This window comes from Nylanderia fulva, unplaced genomic scaffold (assembly GCF_048542155.1).
Source record: "Nylanderia fulva isolate GAGA-0341 unplaced genomic scaffold, ASM4854215v1 Scaffold17, whole genome shotgun sequence".
Lineage (NCBI taxonomy): Eukaryota > Metazoa > Arthropoda > Insecta > Hymenoptera > Formicidae > Nylanderia > Nylanderia fulva.
Genome location: NW_028189945.1, coordinates 1,056,965 through 1,083,418, shown reverse-complemented (window position 1 = coordinate 1,083,418; position 26,454 = coordinate 1,056,965). Strand labels below are relative to the sequence as shown.

At 30.7% G+C, this 26,454-nt stretch overlaps 4 protein-coding genes and 1 non-coding gene across 15 annotated transcripts in view; 3 read left to right on the top strand and 2 right to left on the bottom strand.

Annotated features, from left to right (window-relative positions):
* usp (retinoid X receptor ultraspiracle) overlaps positions 1–7,290 on the top strand; it is a 78,372-nt gene extending 71,082 nt beyond the window's left edge. For 6 of the 8 annotated variants that reach the window (XM_029312342.2, XM_085481110.1, XM_085481109.1 and 3 more), the window contains 3 exons: positions 2,295–2,601; positions 3,691–4,016; positions 4,793–7,290. In XM_029312342.2, the coding sequence (XP_029168175.1) occupies positions 2,295–2,601; positions 3,691–4,016; positions 4,793–5,072 (913 nt within the window). In that variant the 3' untranslated portion in view covers positions 5,073–7,290. The remainder of the gene's footprint in view (positions 1–2,294; positions 2,602–3,690; positions 4,017–4,792) is intronic. The other 2 variants (XM_085481113.1, XM_085481112.1) reach the window with 2 other exon arrangements.
* Positions 7,291–11,838: 4,548 nt separating this feature from the next.
* Positions 11,839–14,451, bottom strand: Tctp (translationally controlled tumor protein). 2 transcript variants are annotated; one of them, XM_029312015.2, is made up of 5 exons: positions 14,334–14,451; positions 13,855–13,925; positions 13,587–13,777; positions 12,828–13,102; positions 11,839–12,289 (listed from the first exon to the last, which is right to left on the bottom strand). In XM_029312015.2, exons 1-4 carry the CDS (start codon positions 14,359–14,361, stop codon positions 12,871–12,873), a joined length of 522 nt encoding a protein of 173 aa, XP_029167848.2. In that variant the 5' UTR covers positions 14,362–14,451; the 3' UTR covers positions 11,839–12,289; positions 12,828–12,870. The 2 variants fall into 2 exon arrangements, with proteins under 2 accessions (XP_029167848.2, XP_085337240.1); XM_085481114.1 differs by having other exon boundaries at positions 14,323–14,436.
* Positions 14,452–15,366: 915 nt separating this feature from the next.
* LOC114938259 (uncharacterized) lies at positions 15,367–21,186 on the bottom strand. Its single transcript, XM_029312124.2, has 12 exons — positions 20,383–21,186; positions 19,505–20,136; positions 19,324–19,436; positions 17,183–19,175; positions 16,924–17,054; positions 16,756–16,845; positions 16,569–16,676; positions 16,287–16,387; positions 16,096–16,203; positions 15,833–16,006; positions 15,607–15,731; positions 15,367–15,527 (listed from the first exon to the last, which is right to left on the bottom strand). The coding sequence occupies exons 1-12, from the start codon at positions 20,401–20,403 to the stop codon at positions 15,428–15,430; spliced, it is 3,696 nt and encodes a 1,231-aa protein (XP_029167957.2). The 5' UTR covers positions 20,404–21,186; the 3' UTR covers positions 15,367–15,427.
* A 195-nt stretch (positions 21,187–21,381) lies between these two features.
* Positions 21,382–25,486, top strand: La (La autoantigen-like). Of its 3 annotated transcripts, XR_003821035.2 has the most exons (10): positions 21,386–21,440; positions 21,521–21,679; positions 22,073–22,168; positions 22,297–22,650; positions 22,786–22,931; positions 23,039–23,123; positions 23,216–23,488; positions 23,568–23,700; positions 23,929–24,093; positions 25,096–25,486. XR_003821035.2 is itself a non-coding variant. In XM_029312041.2 (8 exons), exons 1-8 carry the CDS (start codon positions 21,542–21,544, stop codon positions 24,015–24,017), a joined length of 1,314 nt encoding a protein of 437 aa, XP_029167874.1. In that variant the 5' UTR covers positions 21,382–21,541; the 3' UTR covers positions 24,018–25,486. The 3 variants fall into 3 exon arrangements, 1 of the variants encoding a protein (XP_029167874.1); XR_003821034.2 differs by having other exon boundaries at positions 21,382–21,679; XM_029312041.2 differs by having other exon boundaries at positions 21,382–21,679; positions 23,929–25,486.
* Positions 23,768–23,858, top strand: LOC114938393 (small nucleolar RNA U6-53/MBII-28). The gene has a single exon (XR_003821069.1). It is a non-coding gene; the product is annotated as a small nucleolar RNA U6-53/MBII-28 (small nucleolar RNA).
* Positions 25,487–26,454: the final 968 nt, after the last annotated feature.

The following is a 26,454-nucleotide window of genomic DNA, read 5'->3' as shown; positions in this document are numbered from 1 at the left end:
ATAGGCGTTGTCTTCTCCGAGGGAAACGGGATATTTTGATGTTTCGCAAAATCCACGAGATTAGCGCGTCGTATCGTTTGTCTTAGTGTCAGGCACGCACGCAGACGCCTCGCCTGTATATAGATATATATTCTCTCGAAACAAGAGGAAATTCTCCGCCGAGAGAGCCAGACAATGAATACACCCGCTTGATTTATCCTTAAGTCTTCGCGAATACGCTTTATGAGCGCGATTCTCACGATCACGACGTGCAAATAATGTATCGCACTCTGCTCCGCGATAGGGGCTTTTAGCACATTGGCTGCGTGAATTAATTTCGCGAGAGGTTCCTCAAAAACGCGACGTTTATTTTCCGAAAGCGCAAAGTTAAGAGTACAATGTGGACAAAAATAATTGGAAAAAAAATTGAATTAATTTCACTTAATTCACATCGTTGGAAGTTAATCGCGAGTTGGCGACAAAGACGTATGTAAATGCATCTGTTACACGCGCGGCTTTAGCCCCCAGGTTTTAGCAGATGACAGCGGAATTTAATGCCACTGTTTGTTCTGCTGGGTAGGATATAGCGTTTTTAGAATATGTGGCGTCGTTCCGTTGTCAACCGCGAAGAAGGAGAGCTTCCCGCTTCGAAATCATTCGCGAAAATACGTACATATGTACACACGTTGCACGGATATATATACGTATACGTATATCTGCAGCGAAAATAAATTCTCTGCCGCGCTTTTCTGGCTCCAATGGGAGATGTGTTCTGGAGACGTTCCAAAAACTTTAAAAACGACGACCCTGAAAGCGGGCCATGACTCACGGAACCGTTGATGATGATCGGCGAACTCTCTCGGCGACAACAACCGCGAGAGATGATTATTATTATTCGCGATTTCTGAAAATGTGACGTATAGAGAAGAGGAGAGTGACGTCTGTTTTCTTCGCCTACGTTACTATAAATAATTTATACATATATGCTATATTTATAAGGGAGTAAGAGGGGCCATTTACCCTCCCTTGGAATCAATAAAAAAATTTACTCTCCTCTCAAAAAACATTAGAATTTATTTGCATATATTATTTAAAAATTTTATATTAAAAAAATGAAATTTTAAAAAATTAAAAAAGAACAAGAAAACAAAATTTAATTATACCCCTTTCTGGAAAAAATCCTGCAGACGCCAATGCTATACATATGCATATAATGTCGATACAGGATGATCTATAATGAGTGTAAAAAATCAAACTTAAATATATATTTATCCGAATAAAGCATACATTGAGAAATAATAAGTGATATAAATAATTATTTGATTTTATCGATTTGTTAATAATTTTGAGCGAGATCCGATAACCCACATTGCTAATTATGCAATTAAACATTAGGAGATTCTCTGGTTAGTTAATCGCATCTTATCTCATGCATCGCTCGACGTATGTATGCTAATTCAAACTTTTTTAAAACTTTGATCTCTTCTAATTTTATAATTAATTAAAACTTTTTTTATACTCGGTTTAGGTCACTTATATAGTATTGTTACTGTTTAGATTAACAGTTCAATCATTAATCGCTGTGATTAAAAAAATGTTCTGAAATTATTAAATGATTATTTTTCGCAAAATTAAATATTATTACATCATTACACACGCATTCAGTGAATCTCTGACAATAGACCGTAACGATGAATCTCTTATTTTCGCGTGTGTGTGCTATTGTTCACGACAGCTGTAAAAATAACACGCGCGAAGTCATAAACCTGCGGTACTTTATCCAATGCATCCCCGATGCAGGAGAGACTGGTGTGAGAACCACACGAGGAAAAATGCCAATAAATCGTTTGGCGAACTCAAAAGTCGTCGCGCTATTGCAAAATATAAGATGGTCGACCGTGATTCATCCTTTTCCACGTGCATGTTCTATAATAACGATGTAATAATCATGCGTGATACCTACACGATATTAATTTCCTTCAATCCAAATAAATTTTTTATTTGTAAAATTTTGACATTTTTTTCTCAACTTGGCTCTAAAGCGCTCTGTGATCAATTTTAGAATGGGCTCGAAATACTCTTCTTATTTTTTATTTCTTTTTTTATATAAATATTTTTAAATTAATTTTTGAAATATTTTTATAATTAGCGCGCTATGTCCATTTAGATCTCTCAACTCTACCTTCAAGGATTAAATTCCAAAGCGAAATATTTAATTATATATATATTCGGTTCTAGAATCTTGCTCGTTATAATTTAATTACATTTTAAAATAAAGTAATTGCAATATAATTTGAAACAAACTTCTCTTTCAGTTGCGAGGGCTGCAAGGGATTCTTCAAAAGGACCGTGCGTAAGGATCTGTCATACGCCTGTCGCGAGGAAAAGTCCTGCATCATCGATAAACGGCAGAGAAACCGCTGTCAATACTGCCGATATCAGAAGTGCCTGGCGATGGGGATGAAGAGAGAGGCAGTGCAGGAGGAACGTCAACGCACCAAGGAGCGGGATCAGAGCGAGGTGGAGAGTACGAGCAGTCTGCACGCGGACATGCCGATCGACCGCATCCTCGAGGCGGAGAAACGGGTAGAGTGTAAAACGGAGAATCTGGGAAATTATGAGGTGATTATTTTCGCGTCTGGAGAGATGTCGCGTGGACCCCCTTGCATGAAAACCAAAAAAGTGGAAGTTAGAAAATGTAATAATAAAATGTCTGAGACTTCAGTAGAGCTCTCTAATGTGAAATACATATTTAAATTTCAATGCTAGTAGAAGACAGGCGCAGATTTCGAGGATAAGTTAATTAAACTCGATTCATGAATCGTTATGCACAGAGCACCGATTTTTCTTACGATACCTTATAAAAAATTTAAATAAATCTCAATTTCAGATTTTATTTTTAATGAATCCCTCATTGCAATGAATTTGCTTAATAATAAAATGTTCGCGTTTAAATATTTATGGTGTATATGTAATTGTTACATTATGCCTAAACTTTATATTGGATTGATTTATAAATTTTTTGCTACAAGTTTTGCTACAGATAATTACTGAATCACTTTTGAAAAACTATGAATTTTTTAATCGAAACAAAAAAATTATAGCAGATGCATACGTGCAGCAACTACGAGTATAAGAAAAATTGTAAAAAAGCCCTCATCAATAGCAAAAATATGATTTTGCTATACCACAACGCTTAATCACATTTGGCTAAAATAATCCAGGAAAAAATTCTAGAGTTTTCGCGGTCAGTTCTATCTCTCTGGGTCTTGCTTTATCAGACTTCCATCTGTTTAGGCCACTTCAAAATTTATTAAATGGAAAAAAAAAATATTTGTCGATCTCAGTATTATAATAATACTAAGATCGACGAATTTGTAAAAAAAACTTTTACATGAAAATGTTCAAAATTCTTCGAGAAAGGAATTAACAAATTATGGTCTAAATAGGTACAAATTGCACAGGTCAAAATTTATTTTCAAATTAATTCAATATAATTAAAATTATTTAATATAAAGAGTTTTCTTAAAAAATATGAAATTTTTACGATAATGTTTTACTTGAATATATCTAATAATTATCGAGATTTTTATTTAGAAAACGAATAGCTTTTTTATACTATTACTAGTTTATCCTGAAACTGCGCTCTGCTCTTTCTTTATCACAAACGTTCGTTCCTCACTAATCCCCCGCATCTTTTATAATGCGCAGAATGCAGTCTCGCACATATGCAACGCCACCAACAAACAGTTGTTCCAGCTGGTGACATGGGCAAAGCACATCCCGCAGTTTACATCGTTGCCGCTGGGGGATCAAGTGCTTCTACTCAAGGCTGGCTGGAACGAATTGCTAATAGCCGCCTTCTCCTATCGTTCCATCGAGGTGAAGGACAGTATCATTCTGGCAACGGGAGCCACGGTGCATCGAAATTCGGCGCAACAGGCAGGCGTGATCACGATATTCGATCGCGTACTCTCGGAACTAGTGTCGAAAATGCGCGAGATGAAAATGGACAGGACTGAACTCGGATGCCTTAGGTAAATAGCAAAAATTAAACTTCGATGGATCTTTAGACAGGGTCTCTATTCCTTGAAAAAACCGAGGATTCTTTTTACCTGGAAAAATCCGGTAATTCTCATGTAATTGTATTGAGACTCAGAGAATTAAAAAAAATATCTTTTTAATAATTGTACTCTTATAATTGCAAGATCGAATAATTCGATCGAATTTATTGATGATCTTTTTTTAATATTAAATAAATTTTATAGAAAATTGTTCAATTTTTTAATAATATTTAAATAAAGTTAACATGTTTATAATAAATTATTTTTGTTTTATATTTTTATTTTATATTTTTGCATGTATCTTTTACATTTAAATATCTATAATGATATATTGCACTTTATTATATATTATCCAAATTAATTTTAACGATTAATAAATCAATATTAAATAGCAGAAAAAATTGCATCCTTGATGACTTTCTTTATAATTGTAAAAATAGAAAATATTAAGAACATATAATATTAAGAATAAAAAGTAAAAAATATTAATTTAGAAAGTGCATCCAATAAAAATTACTTATTTAAAAAAAACTGCATATAATCTTTTTTATTTATTTTATTTTTTAGAAGATGTCTTTAGAAATGGAGATTTTATGATTGATTTTTCTTTCGTCGTTTCTTTTCTCTTAATTATAAGACATGATCTTTACGTGACCTTTCTATAACCTTTGCCATCTTTTTGATTAGAATACTAGTTAATTGAGTCGATTCGTATGTACCTTTCGCTAAGATTTCGCTGGTGTGTACAGATCCATCATTCTCTTCAATCCCGATGTACGAGGTCTCAAGAACCCTGAAGCTGTCAGCGTGCTGCGCGAAAAGATCTACGCCGCTTTGGAGGAATACACCCGCATATCTTGGCCGGATGACCCCGGCAGGTTCGCCAAATTGCTGCTCCGCCTGCCATCCATCCGTTCGATCGGTCTCAAGTGCCTGGAGCACCTGTTCTTTTTCAAGCTTCTCGGCGAAGAGCGAGCTCGAGTCGAGGACTTCCTCAAGGAGATGCTGGAGTCACCATCGGATTCTTAGGAGCAGAAGGTGTGCCGCGTCTTGGGGCACACCGATCTATAAAAGAAAAGGAAAATCAGAGGAGGAAGAAGACGACGAAAGAGAGAATAGGAGTTCGCATTCGTGTCGAGTTTCTCATTCGGAGAGTACTGGACAATTTCTGTATTGTGATGCCTCTTCTGAAAGGTCACAATATAGATTATTCGCGCGTCGAGCGAGATGGAATTTACTTACTACTTCTCTTCACCGCTATCTTTTTACCTTCTCCTTTTCCCCTTTCCTTCCCCGTCCTGTTATTTATGTTTTTGTTAAAGCTTAACGACTCTCGTGTCCAGCGCAAGGAGGCGGTCTTTATTGGCCGATTCGTACGGGAAGTACTATTAACATATACATCACGTTCGTGCGGATAAAAATGTACATACGTACATGTATGCACATGCCTCATGAAATGTAGCTTTTGAAGTCGTTAATCGATAATTAGTTAATTTATCAAAGCGATTAAATTTAATAATATGTGAGAAGATCGCTAACAATACGCAAGTGCGATCGATAGAAAATTTAGTCTGATATTTGATGGATAAATCAAGTTTGATTGGTGTTAAGGCTCCTGGTTCCTCGCCGTTGGAATAGTGATGTCAGAAGCGAGAAAACACGCTAAAAATTCTTAGATGCCATTTCGAAATGAAACTATATTTCGATAAAGCAACACTTCAGATGGCTTTAGCGCATCTTAAAATATCTCGAAAACTATCTTACCTTTACTTTTTTTTAAAAGTGTACTAAAGCCATCTGAAAAATAGTGTTTTATCGAAATATCTTTTCATTTAAAAGTGGTATTTAAGAATTTTCAGTTTGTACTTTCTCGTTTCTGACGTCACAATTCAACATGATCGATGAGAAGCTAGAAGCCTTAATTAACGGAAAGGTGTAAGTAGTTAAATAGAATTTCATCTGTATACACAAATATCGTCAACAACAATCGCTGCCTCTTTAGTCTGTGACATGTGTCGTGCCATTATCCGAGTGAAAATCGTGTTTCCACGCGATATATCGTATTGACGATCGATCCTTGTTTCGGATAGACATCATCGCGTCTTCGTCGGATCCCACTTTACATAATCACAGAAGTTCCTAGAATAATTGTTTCTTTTTTTCTATTTTTGCACTTTGTTATATTTTGGTTTTTTTCTCTCCCTCATTCACTCTTCCTTCCTTTCTCTTTTGATAAAGTCACATATTATGGATCGTTTTAACGATTCCGATTTTCGACGGACTTGACGAAGACGCGATCTGTGCTTGCGAGTTCTCGGACACCTTTACATTCCAACTCTGCCTCGATTCGGATCGTTACTTTAAAAAAGCCACTATTATGCATATAGAGATATATACATATACAATTGTGCATCAATCAGTGCGCAAGTTTAACGGTAATTTATTGTTTTGTATTTTAGCATATAGGAAAAAACAAACTTACTAATTCATTATTAATTATATTAAATACGCATATTATGTAGTCCCCTTACTCCTTTTTTATATATAGCATGTGTCCGTGACGAAATATTGAAAATATTTGCAATAACTGCTAATATCGTAGCGTGCGAACGAAGTATTTTCTTTTTCAAGGTGGTAGGGTTTCCGTTCATTTCTCTGTTTCTTTCGATAAAATGCACGCTCGATATATACATATAATATATATAGGTATATACATACTCGGATCTTTTTCGTTAACTTTCTCTTAAGCAGATTTTTAACTATATGTGACAAATTCATATTACTGTATACTTTGCAGTGCTGAAATGCTGTCTTCTGTGTCTCGTACAAATTCGACATGGCAGCAAATAGTAGAATTAGAATGTTTTCTTTTTTTTCCATAGTTTATATACTGACAGTAAGATTTGTTTTCCCTGAAGAATGTTCAATGCACGAAAGAAGCAGATAAAAACGAAGATGCAAGAGCTTTCGAACTTTCAAACAAAAAGTTCTTGCGAGATGTATAACTATAACTATAAATCTTAGCGTACGCAGTAAGAGAATTAACTGATCATGGACAGAATTAAGATAGAACCCTACTCTCGTTGTTAGTAATTTACAGAATCGCGTATCACATGATGCGAGCTGATGGATACGAAAATTGTAAATTATACAAAAGGAGACAAGTATTTGCTCAGTCGATTATTTTCTAAATTTGCATATTATATTAGATATGTATAAAATAGGGTGTATATATATATATATATATATATATATATATATATATATATATATACACCCTCTTTTATATATATATATATATATATTTATTTATATATAACATATATATATATATTTTTTCTCGAGACTGTTAACTATTTATTATACATTATCTGTTGACTATTTCTACTTGAAAAATCAGACGATTCGACATAATTTACGTGATAGTCGGATTTTGATAATTTTATGTCAACATTATGTTGACTCAGTTCTTTGTTTGGAAAAATTTTTAGATGTGTTATATTGTATAATAATGTTTTATTCATTTAATAAATACGTAAAAGTGTTTTTAATATAAAAACTTTATATATGTATTCATATTTTTAATAAATTTATGAAGTTTAATATTTGCAATTAAATACGACGTAACGCAATTATGTTGTAAAATATTCAAAGAGATATGTAATGTTATTTTTTTTTTGTAATTTTAATTAAAAACGTGGAATATATATTGTTTAATTTCGCGAATATTGTACAAATACTTGATACTTTCCGGATTCCTTCAGCTCAAATCATCTCGATACAATTTACTCTACTATTCTAGAAAATATAGTAAGGGAATCAAGATCATACTTACTTCAATAATATAAATTATGATAATATTATTGTATATTATTAAACATATTTCTATTTTTGCGTGAATGCCTACGATTGTTAGTTGTTGGTTATTGTTATCTACTTGATGAGAGTTTTTAATGTTATGCGTATCGTGGAAAAAACAAACACAATTATTAAACTCATAATTTTTTTTATAACATACTGGAGTTACTATTCATTTCAGATGCCTGTTTTTTTCTATTTAGAATCTTGAGCATTCAGGGAAGGCGAAAAGTTACGTATTAATATGCGGACGCAGGAGCAATATCGAATATGTATAAATCGATTTAATTTCTCAATATATAAGCATAATTCGAGTCATTTTCATTTATTAAGTAGGAGCGCACACATATTAAAGTGAGATTTTACACACACAAACACATATACACATATACAGGGTATTTTGAAAATTTGTAAGTGATCCAATAATCTTATAAATAATGCACTTTAGAGAAAAATGTTTCAAATAAAAATTATAGGGTTTAAAAAATAAAAGGAAAATTATGTAGCTGCTAGTTGCAAATTACATAGTTTTCCTTGAAAATAACTATGTGTTTTTAAGACAAATGCATCGTTTAGGTATATTTTTTTCTAAAATGCATTGTTTGTTTGAGATATTCGACTGTTTCCAGACTTTCAAAATATCCTGTATTATACATAACATATATATAATACTAATTTATTATTTGATTGTACAATTGTTATTTCAACACGTTACTTTTATTGATACAAAGCACTTGACCAAAATTACCTCTGAATAATCGCGCGACTAGCGATCACCTCTTCAAATTCCTCACAAAATATAAAACGACGCTGTAATAAGTAACCATTAGGATTGGTGGGCGCGAATGCTACCTGTGAATGAAGTTTCATATGAAATATATAAATGTTAAAAGAACCGAAATATCTCTATACATATATTATAAATATATGAATATATATAAACACCGAATTCTTTCACAAATACAAATATACGACAACCTCAGTAGTGGTCAGGAAAAAGAAAAAAAGAGTTAACAAAGGTACAGCGACAGATTAAATAAATTATATCCTGCGATCAGATACATTTATATAAGGTAAGAGGATTTAAAAAGAGTGATCTTTTTGGAATGCCGTGTGTGATCACGTCTACTAAAAAGCATAAATAACACATTGAGCTTCTTGCGCGTGAAGCATCGTATTCGGGGATATTGGATCATGTATGTATGTTTGTGTGTATGTGTGTGTATGCGTGTGTGTGTGTGCGCGCGTATACCTGGAAATATATTTTATAATATATAAACTTAAATGCTTTTGCCATACTTCTTTGAAGTATCATTTGAAATGGTACGATGCTCAAATTGTGTGTATAACGTAACACAGTCTTATCTTATATATAGTAACACATTGTGTCCTAGAACGGAAGAATCGGGTGCGCTGTATAAACTTTTTTTCCTGTACAGTAATTGATACATTTTACTTTGGTATATATATGTATATTGTACCTCTCTTGCTTTTGTTTCTTTTTTTGTACTTATGCGGACCTTTGTATGCTGGAGTGTTACAATATATTTCTCTGTGTTGCATGTCGGTTTTTTTCTCCTCCAACTAACATATTATTTGTATGCAAAATTCTTATTTCTAGAATACGATAAAGTATCATTTATCATTTCTCTCAGTATTTGGAACAAATGTGTGTGCGTGTGTGTGTGTGTGTGAGAGAGAGGGAGAGAGAGAGACGATGCATCTTTTTGTAGCGTACCAAAACCCTCCCAAGTAGCAAGCCTACATCATTTTGATGTCAAATGACGTCATCAAAATGACGTCAGTTTGCTACTTGGACTTTTACGCACCCATTCTACATAGATCAGTACAAATAAGTTTAATAATAATAATGATAATAGTAATAACTAACGATAATAATGATAATAGTAATAATAATACCGATAACATTAATAATATATAATACTTTATTCTTATCGAGCGCGTATTAAGGTGTACCCAACTTAACAAATAGTAGCAGGTGTGTGTCCTACTAAATACCGTACCTTTTAAAAAAAGAGCTAAAGTGTAAGCTAATTATAGTATGTTACATCTATATGTATAAACGTCGTACAATATTTACGTATATGGGCAATCTCTAATTAAGAAAGTTAATAAGTTTAACACTTGTATGACTGCCATTTATTGATCAAATATTATTTCGGGAAATATTATAATAAGTCGAATATACTTCGAAGTTTTATTTCTTCTGATTCGCGTGCAGGGAGAAAGAATAAAAAAAACCCACACATTTATATACGGCATTAGACACGTTCGTTCATAATTTTTGATGATTAGGATCGAATATTATAAAAATTTGCGAGAGTGGAAAAAGTATTAAAATATTGAAATGACATTGTATTAGAATTTTCCGATTATAAAGCTGATTGGAGATATATTCGTGAATTAATAATTGTATATGTCGATAAATGTTGAATGTAACATTCCATTTTAAAAGATAATCATATTAATCGGCGAACATATACACACATGCATATACATACATGAATGCCTATCGACATTGCTTCATTTTTCTTCATACGACGAAGTATATACAATTGCTCCATTTTTCAGAAATTTTCCAAGTATCATGATTTTTAATGTTTCGATAATTCTGTTTTATTGTTAGTGGAATGAAAGCGAGAGAGGGAGAAAAAGAGAGACACACGTGTTGTATGATATATACTCTGTCGCAAATCGATATTAATTTATTTCACTGGCTTTAATCAACGACACGATATATGGTTGTGCTCCGTAGATAGCAAAGCAATATAATTAATTATACAAACATGTACACACATATATATGTGTGTGTGTGTGTATGTATGTATATATACATCTCATATGTACATCTCCCTCAAGAGTTTATCTTTTTAAGCTTTTTAAGTTATGATTTCGTTCATAGTGGGACATTTTGTTTCGCGCATTCATTGTAGATTATAAAAAGAAAAAATCTGTCTCTACATACTTATGCTATTTACTACTAAACTACTAAGATACGCTTTTGTAAATGTAAACATACACCTTTTTTTCAATAACGGTACGGAACATGTGCAAAGTATCATGTACGGAGGCGTCGAGTTCTCAGGTGAAGAGAGCAAATGTTTTTTTTTTTTTTAGAGAGAATAAGAGTAATATATTCACAGAAAGCGAGATGAGGGTATATAAAGTAATACAATGTAGAAACACGAGAGAACCAGATGTAGAAGAGGCAAGTGAGAGAGAGAAATTGAGAATAAGAGAGGATGAGAAATTGTTGACGGCAAGAAAAATGTGCAAAACAAGGGAATAATGTGTTATGAATATACTTGTACAACAGTATGTGGCTAGTAACAATCCCTGAGTAAAGAAATATAATGTACGGTTTCGCGCCAAGAGATAGATCGTCTATTCTGACTTATCTAAATATAATATTTTTATGAAGTGAAAACGTGTATGTATATATTTTTTCTATTTACTTCTCCCAATTTTCCTTACATAAATCTTTTCTCATATATTACGTGCTTAATGAAAATTAATGTCAAAGATACGATAAAAAATGATTCTTTCTTGCAGTAATCTTTATTACTGTATTATCAGAAGCAGACACAAGAGTTTCAAGCACAGTCATTCTTATCAGACAATAAAGTGCATATTTTTCACGTAGATGTTGTTAGATTTATAATGAAATATACAATTACATAGTTCTTTAAAAAATGAATTAAATGTATAATAATTAAAATACAATAGTTCCCAGAGAATATAAATCATTTACATTTCATAAAAATTTACATATAAATGTATTTAGATGCATTTCAGAGATATGTAATAGAGTTTACATAAATTACATATATTACATTCATGAATTACGAGGAATAATTAAGGAACGAAGGAAAAGATATAATAAAATCATTATGGAAAAAAAATAGTAAAAGAAAAATTATGGAAAAATTTTTTTATTTATGATAGACATTATGTGTTCGAATATGTGTTCCAGAAGTCATTACTGGTATTAACACAATAATTGTAAACATTATATCATTGATGTAAATCCATCGCGCTGCACATTCTTTCCCCATCTTCCATTTTTATTTATACTTCATATAGATTTATATATATATATAAAATAATCTAAATTTTGGACAAAGAAACGAAAATAATATATTTTCTGCGACAGACATTTTTACGAACATTCCTGTTGTTGCCATCTCTTCTCTTATTTCTGAGTATTTACAACTATTTATTGAGAAATTGTCATTTAACCGAGATTTTATTTACGCAGTGTTTAATTAATTGCATTGTTAACTAAGATTGGAAGTATTGAATCGGTTTATATTTTTAACTAAATTCCACAGCTTTGTAGCATGTGTACAGTCTTGATTCCAGTTTATCTGAAAGTATATATAAAAATAAATTAATTTTGTTTTACAATAAAAAATATAAAAATATATATACCAAAATTCAAAATTGCATTATTAAACATGTATGGTTTATATTAGACACTGTGCTAAAAGATATCACAGTGAGAATCTGCTCACCAATTTGATCTAACATGTTTGTGCAGTGGCAAACACAAAAAAGTGTTGGTCACGAATTTACATGTATATTATACTTCACAATTTCTTCTAAATTATTTTATGTTAATTTTTAACATTAAAAGCTAAAAAACAAAGTCTAAGATTCTAATATTAAATAACTAATTAATAGAAAATGAACCATTAAGAGCCAATTGTGAATAGTAAAATGGATGTGCGTGTGTGTATGTGTGGGTTCTTTTTTTCTAATGAAGAATTTAACTTTATAAATATACTTTTCTTATAATTGAATTGCACAACTTAATAGCTCATTTCCTGTTAATTAGATAAATAATATATACATATATAAATTTAACATTAATGCATAAATATAATAAATAAAAGCATAACTCACAAAATTTGTCCATATTGTATTGAATATTTTTTCTAAAAATAACTTAGAATTTTTCTTCTTCAAGACCGTGCTTGAAAAACATGAGTACAGGCACAGATTCGCCGTCGATTTCGCGATATTCCATGAGGCCCACAATGCCATCAATGTCCATTGAAACACCGGTGAAAAATTGTAGCTCTTTAAAACGACCCAGAATATCCTTCATTACTTTGTTCATATTGGTTTTAAAAACATCTACTTGATCAGGTGATTTTTCTTCTAGCCTTGCAACTAATCTGTAAAGAGAAAAAATTATATAGTATGTTACAACACATCCATACAATATTTATATAATAGATATGCAATAGATAGAACTTAAATATATGACAAAAGTAAAAAAAAAATATTTTTCCAATACTTTTTAAATTTTTTTAAAGTTATTATAACCATTAAACATCTGAATATTTCATCATCTACAAAAGAATTTTAATATATCATTTTTACTGCATGAGTCATATTCATCATCATTAAGTGACTGAAGAAACTTCATAGTTTTCTAATCTTTATAATAATTAATATAAGTATTTAAATTTAATATATTAATTTATATATGTTAATAATTAATAATTTAATATTTTTAATATGTAATAACTTAATATTCTGATAAATATTTTAACTTATATATACATATATATATATATATATATAAAAGGTATTTATTTCTACATATTTTCAGCTAATAAACAAAAATATACATTATTTAGAAACTTAGGTACTTACTTTTTCATGTAATCTTTAAGGTACAAGGTGTAAGATTTTTTATCCCCAAAAGCAAATGTTTCCTGAAGCCGATGATTCAATACTACATCAACGCCAGATTCTACCACATCGTCGGTGCCCTCATCAGCCTCTTCTGCAGAGGGATTAAAACCGGCAATATTAATGTCACCACCAGATTTACGAGTGACTAACTGAAAAATAATACATACATATTTAGTATAAAAATTTTTTATACACAAAAAATATATAAATGTATATAAAAATATACCTTGCCATATACTTCGTACAGCACATCATCCACTAGCTTCATTTTATATGTATCGGAGAACATTTCATCTCCTAAAAACATACAAAATATTATAATCCTTATTTATGATAAATATTACTTTAAGAGAATGATTTTATTCCAGAATAAGATCCTTCAGAGAGAGTCTTACAACAATACATGACACATTACTCTTGAAAAATCATCAAGAACATATGGAAAGGTTAGGAATTTCAAAGTCATGTATCCATCAAAAAATATAAATTTTATAATAATCATGTTAATGTACCGTAAAGTATAAAAGTCTGTCCTGTGTAATTTTATTTAGAAAAAGTACGGAAACATTCTTCACAATTGGAAACATTATTGAGAACATTCGAGATGCTACTGGAGCTCTTTGTTCGTATTATCACATTTCGGCGTGAAAAATAATAAACATATTCAGTTGATATAATTGCGAGAATCGTTTACCGTTTACTCACCGGTGAAAAGATCCTTATAAATCCTCATGTTGGAAGATGGAGAAAGATATAATTACAGCTAAAACTAAATACGACACAGTCACTCGATGGAGCGTACCGGAAAAGAAGGAGTCAGCGAACGGCTCTGAACACGGGTACCAACTTGAGCATGTTAAAATTCCCTAAGAAACGTCAAAGGACTTTTGCGCAAGACAGGACGATAACCAATCGATTTAAAAATTGGCGTCAGATTTTTAAAAAAGATAATTTATAAAAAAAGTATAGATTTGGAATAAAAAAAAAGAAAAAAGAATTGGAATGAAAAATATAAACACAGAAAATATCCAAGAATATATTAAAATCGTTTGCACTCTCTCTCTTTCTCTGTCTTTGACAAGAATCAAAAAATTATTTATATTTATTAAATAAATATAGCTACCCTTCCTCATTTGCATTTGTTATGAAATCAATTTCGTTTAAATTTTTTTATTAATTGTTATTATAATCATTTATTTATTATAATACAGTTCAAGATTTTTTTATTTAAAGTCATACAATGATAAAACCATGTAACATTTTATTTGAAAAAATACTGATAATCTCTCTGAACTTTAAAATATAATCGTGAGAAAAATATTTTATTTATCATATTTGCCTCTTTCAACATTGTTCTTTTTTCTATATATTTTTAGGGTATAATTTATATACTATTACATAGTACATTTGTTCAACAAGAACTATAAATACAATAAAAAAGCGATATATATTTTCTCTTGTTTATTCCTTTTAAATAACAAAAATATTTGCTACAAGTCTCACACAAGAATATTTTTAATCTTATATCACATTTTTTATTAATAAATGGTGACTTCTTCTTGTACTTATTATATATAAACGCATATTTATACATTTTCAGAAATGAATTAAAAAAGTTACAATTTTCCTCTCCACTCTTTATACAAGATGTAAATACTATATAAATAGAACATTTAGTACAAATAATACATATATAGAAATATGGAAAAAATATCTTGGAGAAAAATTTTTGCATATATTTTATAAGTTTAATATTACCTACGTGTTTTTATTTGTAACAAAATATTTAAAAAATATAATTACATAGATGTTACTTCTGATAAAAAATCTTCTGGCAATGAAATACCTTTATAATGATTGTATGTCATGTTGTGTCTCAGATTCTTTATTGATGAATGCCTAAAGTAACAAATTAATAATATAAATGAAGCAAAATAACATTTAAGTAAAAAAATGCATTGGAAAAAACAAAAATTACTGATGTTTGGTTGTATTCCCATGAGAAACTTCATTTGGAGTTGCATCTACCTTATGCCGTTTCCTTAATGTCATTGTAGATTGCAATGGTGCTTCTGCATTTGTGTTTAGCTGAGTGCGCATACGCTACATAAAAAAAATCGTGAATAATCTCTCTTGAAAATATATAAGAAAACCAATATATGACAAAAATTCTATTTTTACTTATAAGTCTATTTTAACATTACTTTTGATGGTGATGTGTGCTCTTCTTCGCTAGACTCAGTTGATGAGAATGTCAAATTTTGTTTTATATGTTGTTTAATTTCGGATTTCCGACGTTTATTTGATTTATACATTCTTTTTGCAACTGTAGTTTTAGATGACTTGTTGGACGATTGAGTTTTTTGAGTAGCGATTGTCTAAATTGAAAGTAATCATTCATTTGTTAATAATTTAATGGAAATATTATATAATTGGAGAGAGAAGAGAAGAGGGAGAAAAAATTTACCTGAGTTTTATTTGTACCAGAAATCTCATTTGATGTGGACAACAGTTTTTGGTCCTTTGAGGTATTCTTGTAACTTACTTTCTGTTTCCTTTTTGTTTCTTCAGTATTCTATATATCACAAAAAATGAAAAAATGTGTATATTTGTAGTAAATGTTATAAGAATTGACATATTTCTGTGATTATACTTTACCAATCTTTTTTTTGGAGATTTATTTAATGAAATTAATGATGATTCCTGTGAACTACCCGGGTTATAAACTAGATTGTTATCTTTTAAACTTATGCGTTCACCTGTATAAATAATAATACTATAAATATATATATATAATTTTATATAGATCAATATATTTAATTTTATATAAATCAATTTATTCTATTTTTACATTTTGTTTTTATTATTTATTTATTCTAACTCTCTTTCATAAGTACACTTGCTCATTCTCATTCTTTCTCTCAGAGTTCTTTCTTTTACCTGTCCAGTATGATAAAACAGGTACGATTCTACGGCCTCTTGAACTAACAGATGTATTCAGCGAGTCCATTAATGTATCATTAAGTTTCTCTTTCATTTTTTGTTCACCTAAAAATTGGTTCATAGAAAACATGTAATCTTAATTTATTATAAATTTAAAAAAATAAATATTTAAAAAATCACATACTGCTTTCCAACTTTTTCCAAGTCAAACAAAATTGTTCAATGTTTGTAGGACATCCATTACGACATTGTTTTGCAAGTTCCTTAGGAATAACTAATATAAAATAAAAATTATTGAAATTACCGAATATTTGTATAACGTATTATTGTTATCAGATTGTGGATACTTTACCGTGCTTATTGTCGTTCAAGCATCCGAGAAGTTTGTAGAATTCGTGATTCACTGTTTCGATCAATGTGGCCGATATTCGTTTCAGCACAATATCTGTCGTGAATTTCCTATGCACAACATGACCAAATTCACTGTAAACAGAAGAAATACAATTTTTTATATGCTCAATTATTAATTATAAAATAATTAATAAAATTAATAGAAAATTTAGAATGAATTAATAGTCATAAAAATTATCTAAATTTAAGAGTACTCTTACTTGAGCAATTTTCCTTCAAAAGTCAAGCCCAATTCAGATTTCGATTTTGCATAATATATTACTTTCGGCATCCACGTGCTCAGCACTTTGGCATTATTTTCAATTTCATTGCTTTCAGACTGTTCAATTGTTGGATTTACTATCGGTTTCGTCAAATTAGTCACATTTGTATTCAATTTAGTTTGCTTATTCGTTGTCGGATAGATTTCTTTTTTATTATCGGCTATTTTTGAGTGAGAATCATTCGCTTTTGTTATAGTGTTTAACGTTTTTGATACAAATTTCTTATTGTGCACCTCTTCCACTGGTTGAATATTGAAATATTGTTCGACCCCTTCGTTCTCCACAATATTCATATCTGAACTTAACTGTTCTGGTCTGGAATCTGCTCTTTTTATCTTTAAGTTCAGGTTTACCGGCATGGAACTGATTATGCTAGGTTTGGATTTTTTTGTCGCAATCTCGTTCTTTAATGGTTCGATAAATTCCCTGTGTTTTTGTCGCATTATAAGAGGCTTAAAATTACTATTATTCTCGCTACTGATCACAACAATGTCTTGATCCAGATTAGATTGCGATGCTATCATATTTCCATCTGTTTTCTGCATATTTGTGCTTACAGATGCGACGTCAATATCGGAATCGTCAATATAATCTATATCTGCAACAAATTGTCGAATCTTCTGTTGTTCCTTTGTAAAGATCCTCGAATGATCTCTTTGTACCTCAAAAGTATTGAATTGTTGTTTATCTTGTATTGCAGGCTTATTTGCGTACATGTTGCAATTATTCCTCTGGATCTCCGGATTGCTGCAAAAAGTGTCCTGTGATCTTTGCGTAATATTATTTACCATGTCATAACATTGCTTTGTACTTGTCAGTTTTACTTTATCATCTGTACTAATAGAAGATTTGTAAGAAGGTAAAGTGTTCTTATTGTTAGCGATCGAAGTTGTCGCGTGAGCAGGTTCAAATTCGATTTCTTTGACGTTACATTGTGAATTTGTCGATTTCTTCTTCATTTTATGTTTGAATGTTTTTCTAGATGTATTTTTGGCATGCAAGACTCGTTCAATCGAGATTTTGGGTACGCCCGCGTAAATCTCGCTCTCTGATAATTCATCCAAATCATCATTTTTATTGTATTGTGGCTTAATATTTATTGGATTCGATGATTGAGCAGCATTAGAATCACTTTTTATACTCTTACATCTCAGGTCGGTGAAATGCGTGTAATTTTTCCATTGTTCTGTTACTTCACTCCTAAGCTTATTAGTATTCATACGATTGTCAGGGAGACTCAGCTGCGGAATCGTCTTTGATTTGAATGATGTTGCAGAATCCGGGAAAACCACCGAGTCATTACACTCCGATGTTGTTCTGTAAGATACTACATAGTCCAAGCAATCAAACATCTCGATAATTTTCTTGATATAATCTGGAGAACAATTTTTGTCCATCAAATTGTTGACAATTATATTCAATTTATCCTCGCAAATGACATCTTTTAATTTATTTATTCCCTTGGAATTGTACACCGAATTTGTATCCAATTCAGTATTTTGTTTGTTATACTCATCACATGCTAATTTTGTATTTCTTGTTTGTATCACTGGAGTTGTATCTCTTTCAAAGTTGGAAATAAGAGGTTTTACAAATGAAGTATTTTCATAGTTTTGAAAACTATGAGAGGAACTATTATGATATTTTTCTTTTATTTTTGGAGATTTGTCACTTGGAATTTCAGATTTAGTATGTCCAATCGATTCATAAGTTTTCATAAGAATAGTATTATTATTTCTATTTCTTGTATGTATGTGAGCCAATTCTGTTACTTCACTTTTTAAGTCATCATCACTATCAGTAATAGGAGTAGGCCAACGAAACGTAACTGGATATCCTTGGCTGACATATGTTCTCCATATCTGATAAACGTTCTCCCAATCGTCAGGAAAACCATTATAAAATTTTCCACGAATATAATCTGGTAATACTGTATAAAAAACGTAAATTTAATATTTAAGAAGTTAATATTTTTTTATTATGCTATTATATAAAACTATGTTATTTAATATATATATTAAAATTAAAATTTAGAAAAATATATATGTATATTAAAATTATTTTATATAACTAATTACCATTTCTTTCATCAACAATATTTCCTTGAAGATTATATTTATGCTTATACTTAGACTCAATATATGTTGCAGTATATCTCCTTATAATTGGTTTGCTATGTGCAATTCTTCCACTGTTACAGAAAATATGTTAATTTAAAAAATAATATTTAAATAAATAAAATGTATAATATATATTTACCATTCTAATGTTCCTTTAATTATTAGTTCATAGTTATGATTCAACATAACTCTCCATCTTGAAAATATTCTGTTAACTTTCTGAGGCTCATTGGTAGATGGCAATGTTACAACAAAAAAATGCCGATCTTTTTTGTTAGTATTTGGATTAGTGGATATACAGCTCGCAGCATTTAAATTATGAGTATTTACTGTAGAAGACTGGACAGATCTATTAAGTGGACTCGACATTACCATTTCATATTTCTGCAATGTAGGGATTTTGTCTTGTGTTTCTTTAAAAGTACGATAAATTGAATTCCTCATTGGGGGTGGCATAACATGTCGATCATCCTGTTTGATGCTGGATGTAGTTATTTTCTGATTGGGCTTATAATTTTTCCTTGTTAAGCTTTTCAAATTATTACTGGAAACCAAGACTTCACTGTTAACCGTAGAAGTTTGCATCATTGAAGGCACATAACTGGAATTTGAATCCACATTGATGGTAGAAATACTGGGCCAGTGTGTCACAATAGGCAACATCTCTCTTTTATGTACAATCTTGTTGTGCGCCTTTCTCAATACATCTAGTTTCAAGGAGCGTTCTTTCTTCTTGAATTGTTCATTTATTTCAAAGTTCTCAAATGTTGTCTGCAATATAAAGTCCAAGATGTAATCTATAAATTTGCTTATAAACTTAAAGATGCAATAATATAATTAAGATTAGGATAATATCTTCTGTACACACACATTCTTTTACATTATACTTATATATGTATTATAGTCTCTAAATTCACTTAGTCTTGTTACAATTATAAAGATGGAATAATATAATTAGGATTAGGATAATATAAATATTTTCTGTGTTTTTTTTTTACATTACACTCGTATACACACCTCAGCAGTATTACTAGCCATAACATTTGAAATACTAACTGCGTTTTATTTTAGTTGACCAATTAGGATAATCAAATCTGTATCTCGATTGGTCAATCAAAGGCTTTCAAATACAGCACAGTATAAATATACACAGTAATGATTGAATTTGTTAATTGTAAACACATTTGACATTGTGAAGCAAACAAGGTTTGGAGAGAACAATAGTTTTTTAAAATTGGGGTTACGGTTGACGATTGAGGGTGCGTTCCGTTATGCACTGCAAGTACTGACAGTACTACCAATAGCGTTCCGATATAGATAGCAGTGCACTGCGAAAGTACTATCATGAGTATATGACGTCATTAATTTTGACATTATTTCCTGTTGCGATTACTGCAACCGGCGAGGTAAAGCACTCGCAGTAATCAAGATGGCTACCTCCATGTGTACGGTGGAACTAACTTTTAAATTCCATATCTGAATATAATGATACAATATTTTTAACGTAATTTTTACATTTTATTCTAGGTATTTTAATTTGTCGTCTCATTTCATTTATTAATTCCATTTCCAAATCGCTTTCACTTGATGACTCACTCGAATCATATATTCTCGATTAAATTATATGTAATTAATGCAATAATGGTATTATCCATTTCACCAATTTTTCACTCGATGATTATTAGCGAAAAAGGTTAGTTAAAAGTCTGCTGAAAGCGTACTGTAGTGCGTTCCGTTTTACTATTTTGCAGTAGCTTCAAAGTGCACAAAATTAAAAAGGAACGCTGTCAACAGTACACTTGCATGACGTCATAGTGCCAGTACTTGCAGTGCATAACGGAACGCACCCTGAGGATGGACCAATCAAAGCGAAGCAATGAATCAGCTGATTGGTCAATCCGCAACTGTCAGCTGTTAAAAGTGCATATGCCTATTTCTGTAGTAAGATTTTTGAACGTATGCACACTGCAGACGTATTTCGAACACATTCTAAAGATATAAAATAAGGGCTTCATGCATCATTCGTCATTTCCGGTTTGATACTAGGACGGATAGGACACGTGTTGAAGACGAAGGCATTTTTTTCTTCGATACCGGATTTATAAAATATAAAGCGTATCGAAAGTTTCTTGAGATTGTACATTTCTTTTTATAGATATCGTAGATTATTATTAATATGGAGAACGGTAAACAAGAAACGAGTATTTCTCATTTGAACGGTGACGCCGTTGATGAGGTTAAAAATGTGGACGCTCAAGACACAAATAACACGAGAGAACAGACCGCGGAAATTTCGCAGATTAAGACCGATGAGGTATGTATATCATATTTTCTAAGAAAATAATTATTTTTTTCTATCGTATTGGGAAATTGCATCTTAATTGGTACAAAAAAAAAAAAAAAAAAAAAAAAAAGAAACACGAGGGAAGTTTACGTCCTGCGCACAATAGAAAAAAATATTAGGGAAATTACTTTAATAATAAAATCGAAAAAACTGATATAAAAATACAAATTCGACTATGAAGGACTAATAAGGGCTAATAAGATAGTAAGAGCCCTTTATGCTCGTATTTGTATATCAGGGCTTTTTCAATTTTATTATTTTAAAGTCATTCTTATTCCTAATATTTTTTCTATTGTGCACAAGACCTAATGATTAAAAAAAGCAAGCATCAACATTTCTTACATTTATATCTTTTTATGTTAGGTTACTAAAACCGTTGAGCCTGCAGGCAACATAAGCGAGGAAGCTGAAGGAGAATCATCTACGGAACTCCTAGAAAAGATCAAGACTCAAGTAGAGGTATATATTACTTTTTTGTAAAAAAAAAAGAATATAGTAGTCTATAAAAATAACATCTATAAAAAATAATATAAAAAAATTTAAACGAGTACTAATGTTTTGTATTTCTTTCTTTTTTTCTTTTACAGTATTATTTTGGTAATGTAAATATGCAAAGGGATAAATTTCTCATTGAGCAAACAAAACTAGATGAAGGCTGGATTCCGATGACTGTTATGTTAAACTTTAAGCAGTTAGCTAGTCTTAGCAAAAGTGTCGATATAATTCTGAAGGCTTTAGAAAACAGCACTCTCATAGAAATATCTGAAGATAGAAAAAAGATACGTCGATCGCCAAATTGTCCTTTACCAGAATATAATGAGGAATATAGAAAGGCTCAAGAAGCTAGAACAGTTTATGTTAAAGGATTTCCAGTAACCGACACAAATATTGATAAGCTAAAAGTATTTTTTGAACCACACAAGCCATTTGAAACAATTATTGTAAGTATATCTGTTTGCATTAGATTATTTGGAAAATTCGATAATCAAGATATATGTAAATACAGATATAAAAGCAAATATAGAAATTATTGTAAATATGTATAGATTTTTAAACAGAATTATTTTGTTTTACAGATGAGGAAATATCAAGATAATAAAGATAAACTTTATAAGTTCAAAGGATCTGTTTTTGTACAATTTGAAACTTTGGATGCTGCAAAAGCTTTCATGAGTATAGAGTCTATAAAATATGAAAATACTGAATTACTAAGAAAATGGGTGTAAGTAAATATGTGTAAAGTTATTTATATACATCATTTTAATTGTATTCTGATATATTTACTTATATATGAATCTAATGAATTGTATTTGAATCTAATTTTTATAGTACAGATTACAATATAGGAAAAGCTCAAGAGAAAGAGGAACGTAGAAAAAAGAAAACTGATTCTAAATCAAAAAAATCAGCTTATGTAAGTAAAGCAAACAAATGGAAAATATATATAATCTTTAATATAAATAAATTTTAATTCTTTTTAATTAATGATATGTTTAACATGCTTAGGGAGAAGAAAAGGAAGAGGAGGATACAACGGAGGATCAAGCATCAACAGAAACAGATACTACTAATACAGATATTACATTGCCAAAAGGTTCAATTATTCACTTTTCTGGTGCTTCTAAGATATGTACAAGAGAAGACATAAAAGAATGCTTGGACAAATATGATGCTGATATTGCATACATTGATTTTCGAAGAGGGAATACAGAAGGATGGATACGTCTGCAAGGAGAAAATGCTGCTAAATCTTTGTTGGAAAAAATAAACGAAGGCAAGGTGAGAAATTACTACAATTTTTTGGATTGTGCTTTTGGAATTATAATAATTGAGCATAACAAATGAATTATATTTCAAGGTAACAATCCGCGATGTAGAAGTTACATTGAGAGTTCTTGAAGGTGAGGAGGAGGACAAATACCTAACAAAAACGATGGAAGATATGTTAGCTTCGAAAAAGAAATATAGCAGAGGGAAACGAGGGAAAAAAGGTAAATAAAAATTGTTCAACTTTGAAAATTGTATAATTATCGACCATTACATATATAAATATGTATATATTAATGATGCTATTGCCATGCTAATACCGAGAAATCATATATATATATATGGATTTCGTTGAGTTAAACTCTTTAAATTACTGAATTCTCTCTATGATAGTAAAAAATAATTTCACAATTTAAAGGAATAGATGCTACTTAACTCTTTTTTGTTCAAAGGACGTAATGTGCGAGGAGGAGGAGGAAGGAAAAGAAATCAGAGTCCTTCTGCTAACGTTCCAGCTAAAAAGAGTAAGGTAGACTCTTAAGATGTACAATGTATATTACACTATTTTCAATATATGGACAAGTTGTATAGGAAAAGAATACTGAATTTTGTTTAATGTAAGTTATTACATTATTGGAAATTCATCTGTGTTAAATGTACGTAAATTCGCTTTTTGTTATCACATTTCCTTCGTTGATGTTCCTTCGTTGATATTATACATATAAAATATCTTGAAAATATAATTTTGTCTATATTTGTCATATAATATTCGTTTAGTTAACTTTTCATGTTAATTGAAAGTCCAACTAATGATATGATTAATAAATCAAAATCACGTATATCTTTATAAATTGGCATTTATTGTTGTACAGTGAAATTTACAAATTGATTTTCTAGACTATAACACGCATTTAAATTTCACTGCCGTCTTTTACGTGCGCTGATACTACCTTCACGCAAGTATCACATGTTCAAATATCAGATCATTCGCGAATAATTACTTTGAAAAATTACACGTAATAACGTACACACGTATTTAAAATTATTGTAATCGACAATATGATTTTTACGACGCGACACTGAGTCTGTGTGCATATGTTACGCTACATGGTACTCTTAATTACAAGTTTATGTTCTTAATTGTATCGATACATATGTATAACTTCATGCCGAGGAAGTCGTATATATGCGATTCATCAAACGAATTTACTTATTACTTTAAACAGTCTCTTGATTTTTAATGATCTTGAAACTCGCTTACGCGGCGCATTCTAAGTGGAAAAGGTTGCGTGGTTCTTTTATTTTCATACAGGATAACATTTTTGTGAATTGCGTTAGAAAATTCAGTTCTCATAAAGCGTTATCATTATATATATACTGAATGAGTTTCAGGCTCCGTGATTTAATCATAGGTTTAAAAATTAAGATATAAGTAAGATACAAATAAGATATACTCTTGTCTTTTAGCAATTTTTATGAGAGTACAAATCTATCAATGATCCATAATTTTCTTTGCTTTTTATATTTTTGCTGAATTTTTGTCATACTCTCGATACTATTATAATATCGTAATACATCCATTATTATATCTCAAAAAGTGCATTTTTATTTTCTCGTAGATCGATTTAACTGATATACACGAAATGACGAAGATGACTCTCAAAACTCAATATCTCTGTGAAGTCTGACTGTACACAAGAATCAGGTCATGAATATTAATTCGAGATTAAAAACTTTCTACAAAGACAAAATTTATCTCTGCAAACACGAGCGCGATCACATCTTAGGATACTTGGTCGTGGTGGAGAGAAAGAGAGAGTTCTATACAAATCTTCGATAATTTTACTTTAAGAGAAATTACTTTTTTTGTTTTATTATTACATTGTTGAGCATATTCTATCTCAGCGATAATCTTCAATTCGGAAAGGCCGCGTACAAAGGACTTATTAATACTGTTCATAAAGTTTACATTAAAAAAATGTCTGTCTCATTAACAGAAGCTCATATCAACGCATTTGTATATCTCTTTTTATACACAATTTCAACTTAAAATTAAAAATGTTCAACAATTTTAACTCTTGCTTAAAATTAAAAATTTTGCAAGCAATTCGTTACAGATAAAAAGACTTCTAATTAAGATATAACCACTATAGAATAGTTATAAAACTGTATAGTTTAATTAAATCAACAATTTTAAATTCAGATAATATGACTATATTAATAGTTGCTTTCCATTTATATCAAAACTCAGATAAATCACTTCTGTCTTTCTTCAACATCCATGTTAAAGAAAAACAGAAGTGAGATTTATCTAAGTTTTGGTGTAACTGGAAAGCAACTAATATCTCAATAATTCTTTTTTAATTATATTTCAACAATATTTGCATTATATAACTCTTGTATATAATTTTCTATAATTTGCAAGATGGAGAATATCCAAGAAAAAACATAATAAGAGAAGAAATTGATTTATGAGAGTCTATATTTTTTCGGACATTACCAGGAATTCTCTAGTCGCGATTCCGAAACTCGCGATTGTCAGACTATCTCTATCAGAAGAACACTCGACGGAAAATCGAGTCCGTTCACTCGAAGGTCATACTCGATCATAGTCGTTCTACGGCACTCGCGACTACGCAAATCGGAAAATTGCGTTTTTCGCCCGAATAAATTTCTCGAGATTTATTAAACTGTCTCTCTTTGGTAGGATCCAAATTATACGCGCGATTAAAAGGTGCAACTGGAAATTCGAGCGCTGTCGCAGTCTTAAACAAGGGATGAAGACTCATCGTATAGTTACGGGCAAAACTTTCACTTCGTATCCGTCCCTCGCTTGCGAATATCGGACGCGAATAAGCATCCGATCCGTTTGATCCATTTCGAATCGAGTGTCTCTTCCTTTCAATTGATGCTTCACAAAGCAGTCGACGATGGTATGCGATGGTATGCGAATCCTGTACGTGACTTTGGTATTTCGA

Coding starts and splice junctions, on each gene's coding strand:
- LOC114938259 (XM_029312124.2), bottom strand. CDS start 20,403: ATGGCTAGTAATACTGCTGAG. Junction 16,204..16,286: donor AATCTCCAAAAAAAAGATTG/GTAAAGTATAAT, acceptor TGTGATATATAG/AATACTGAAGAAACAAAAAG. Junction 15,528..15,606: donor GGGAATACAACCAAACATCA/GTAATTTTTGTT, acceptor TTGTTACTTTAG/GCATTCATCAATAAAGAATC.
- La (XM_029312041.2), top strand. CDS start 21,542: ATGGAGAACGGTAAACAAGAAACGAGTATTTCTCATTTGAACGGTGAC. Junction 22,932..23,038: donor GAATTACTAAGAAAATGGGT/GTAAGTAAATAT, acceptor TAATTTTTATAG/TACAGATTACAATATAGGAA. Junction 23,701..23,928: donor AGGGAAACGAGGGAAAAAAG/GTAAATAAAAAT, acceptor TTTTGTTCAAAG/GACGTAATGTGCGAGGAGGA.
- Tctp (XM_029312015.2), bottom strand. CDS start 14,361: ATGAGGATTTATAAGGATCTTTTCACCG. Junction 13,926..14,333: donor TTATAAGGATCTTTTCACCG/GTGAGTAAACGG, acceptor GTATGTTTTTAG/GAGATGAAATGTTCTCCGAT. Junction 13,103..13,586: donor CTTAAAGATTACATGAAAAA/GTAAGTACCTAA, acceptor TTCTCTTTACAG/ATTAGTTGCAAGGCTAGAAG.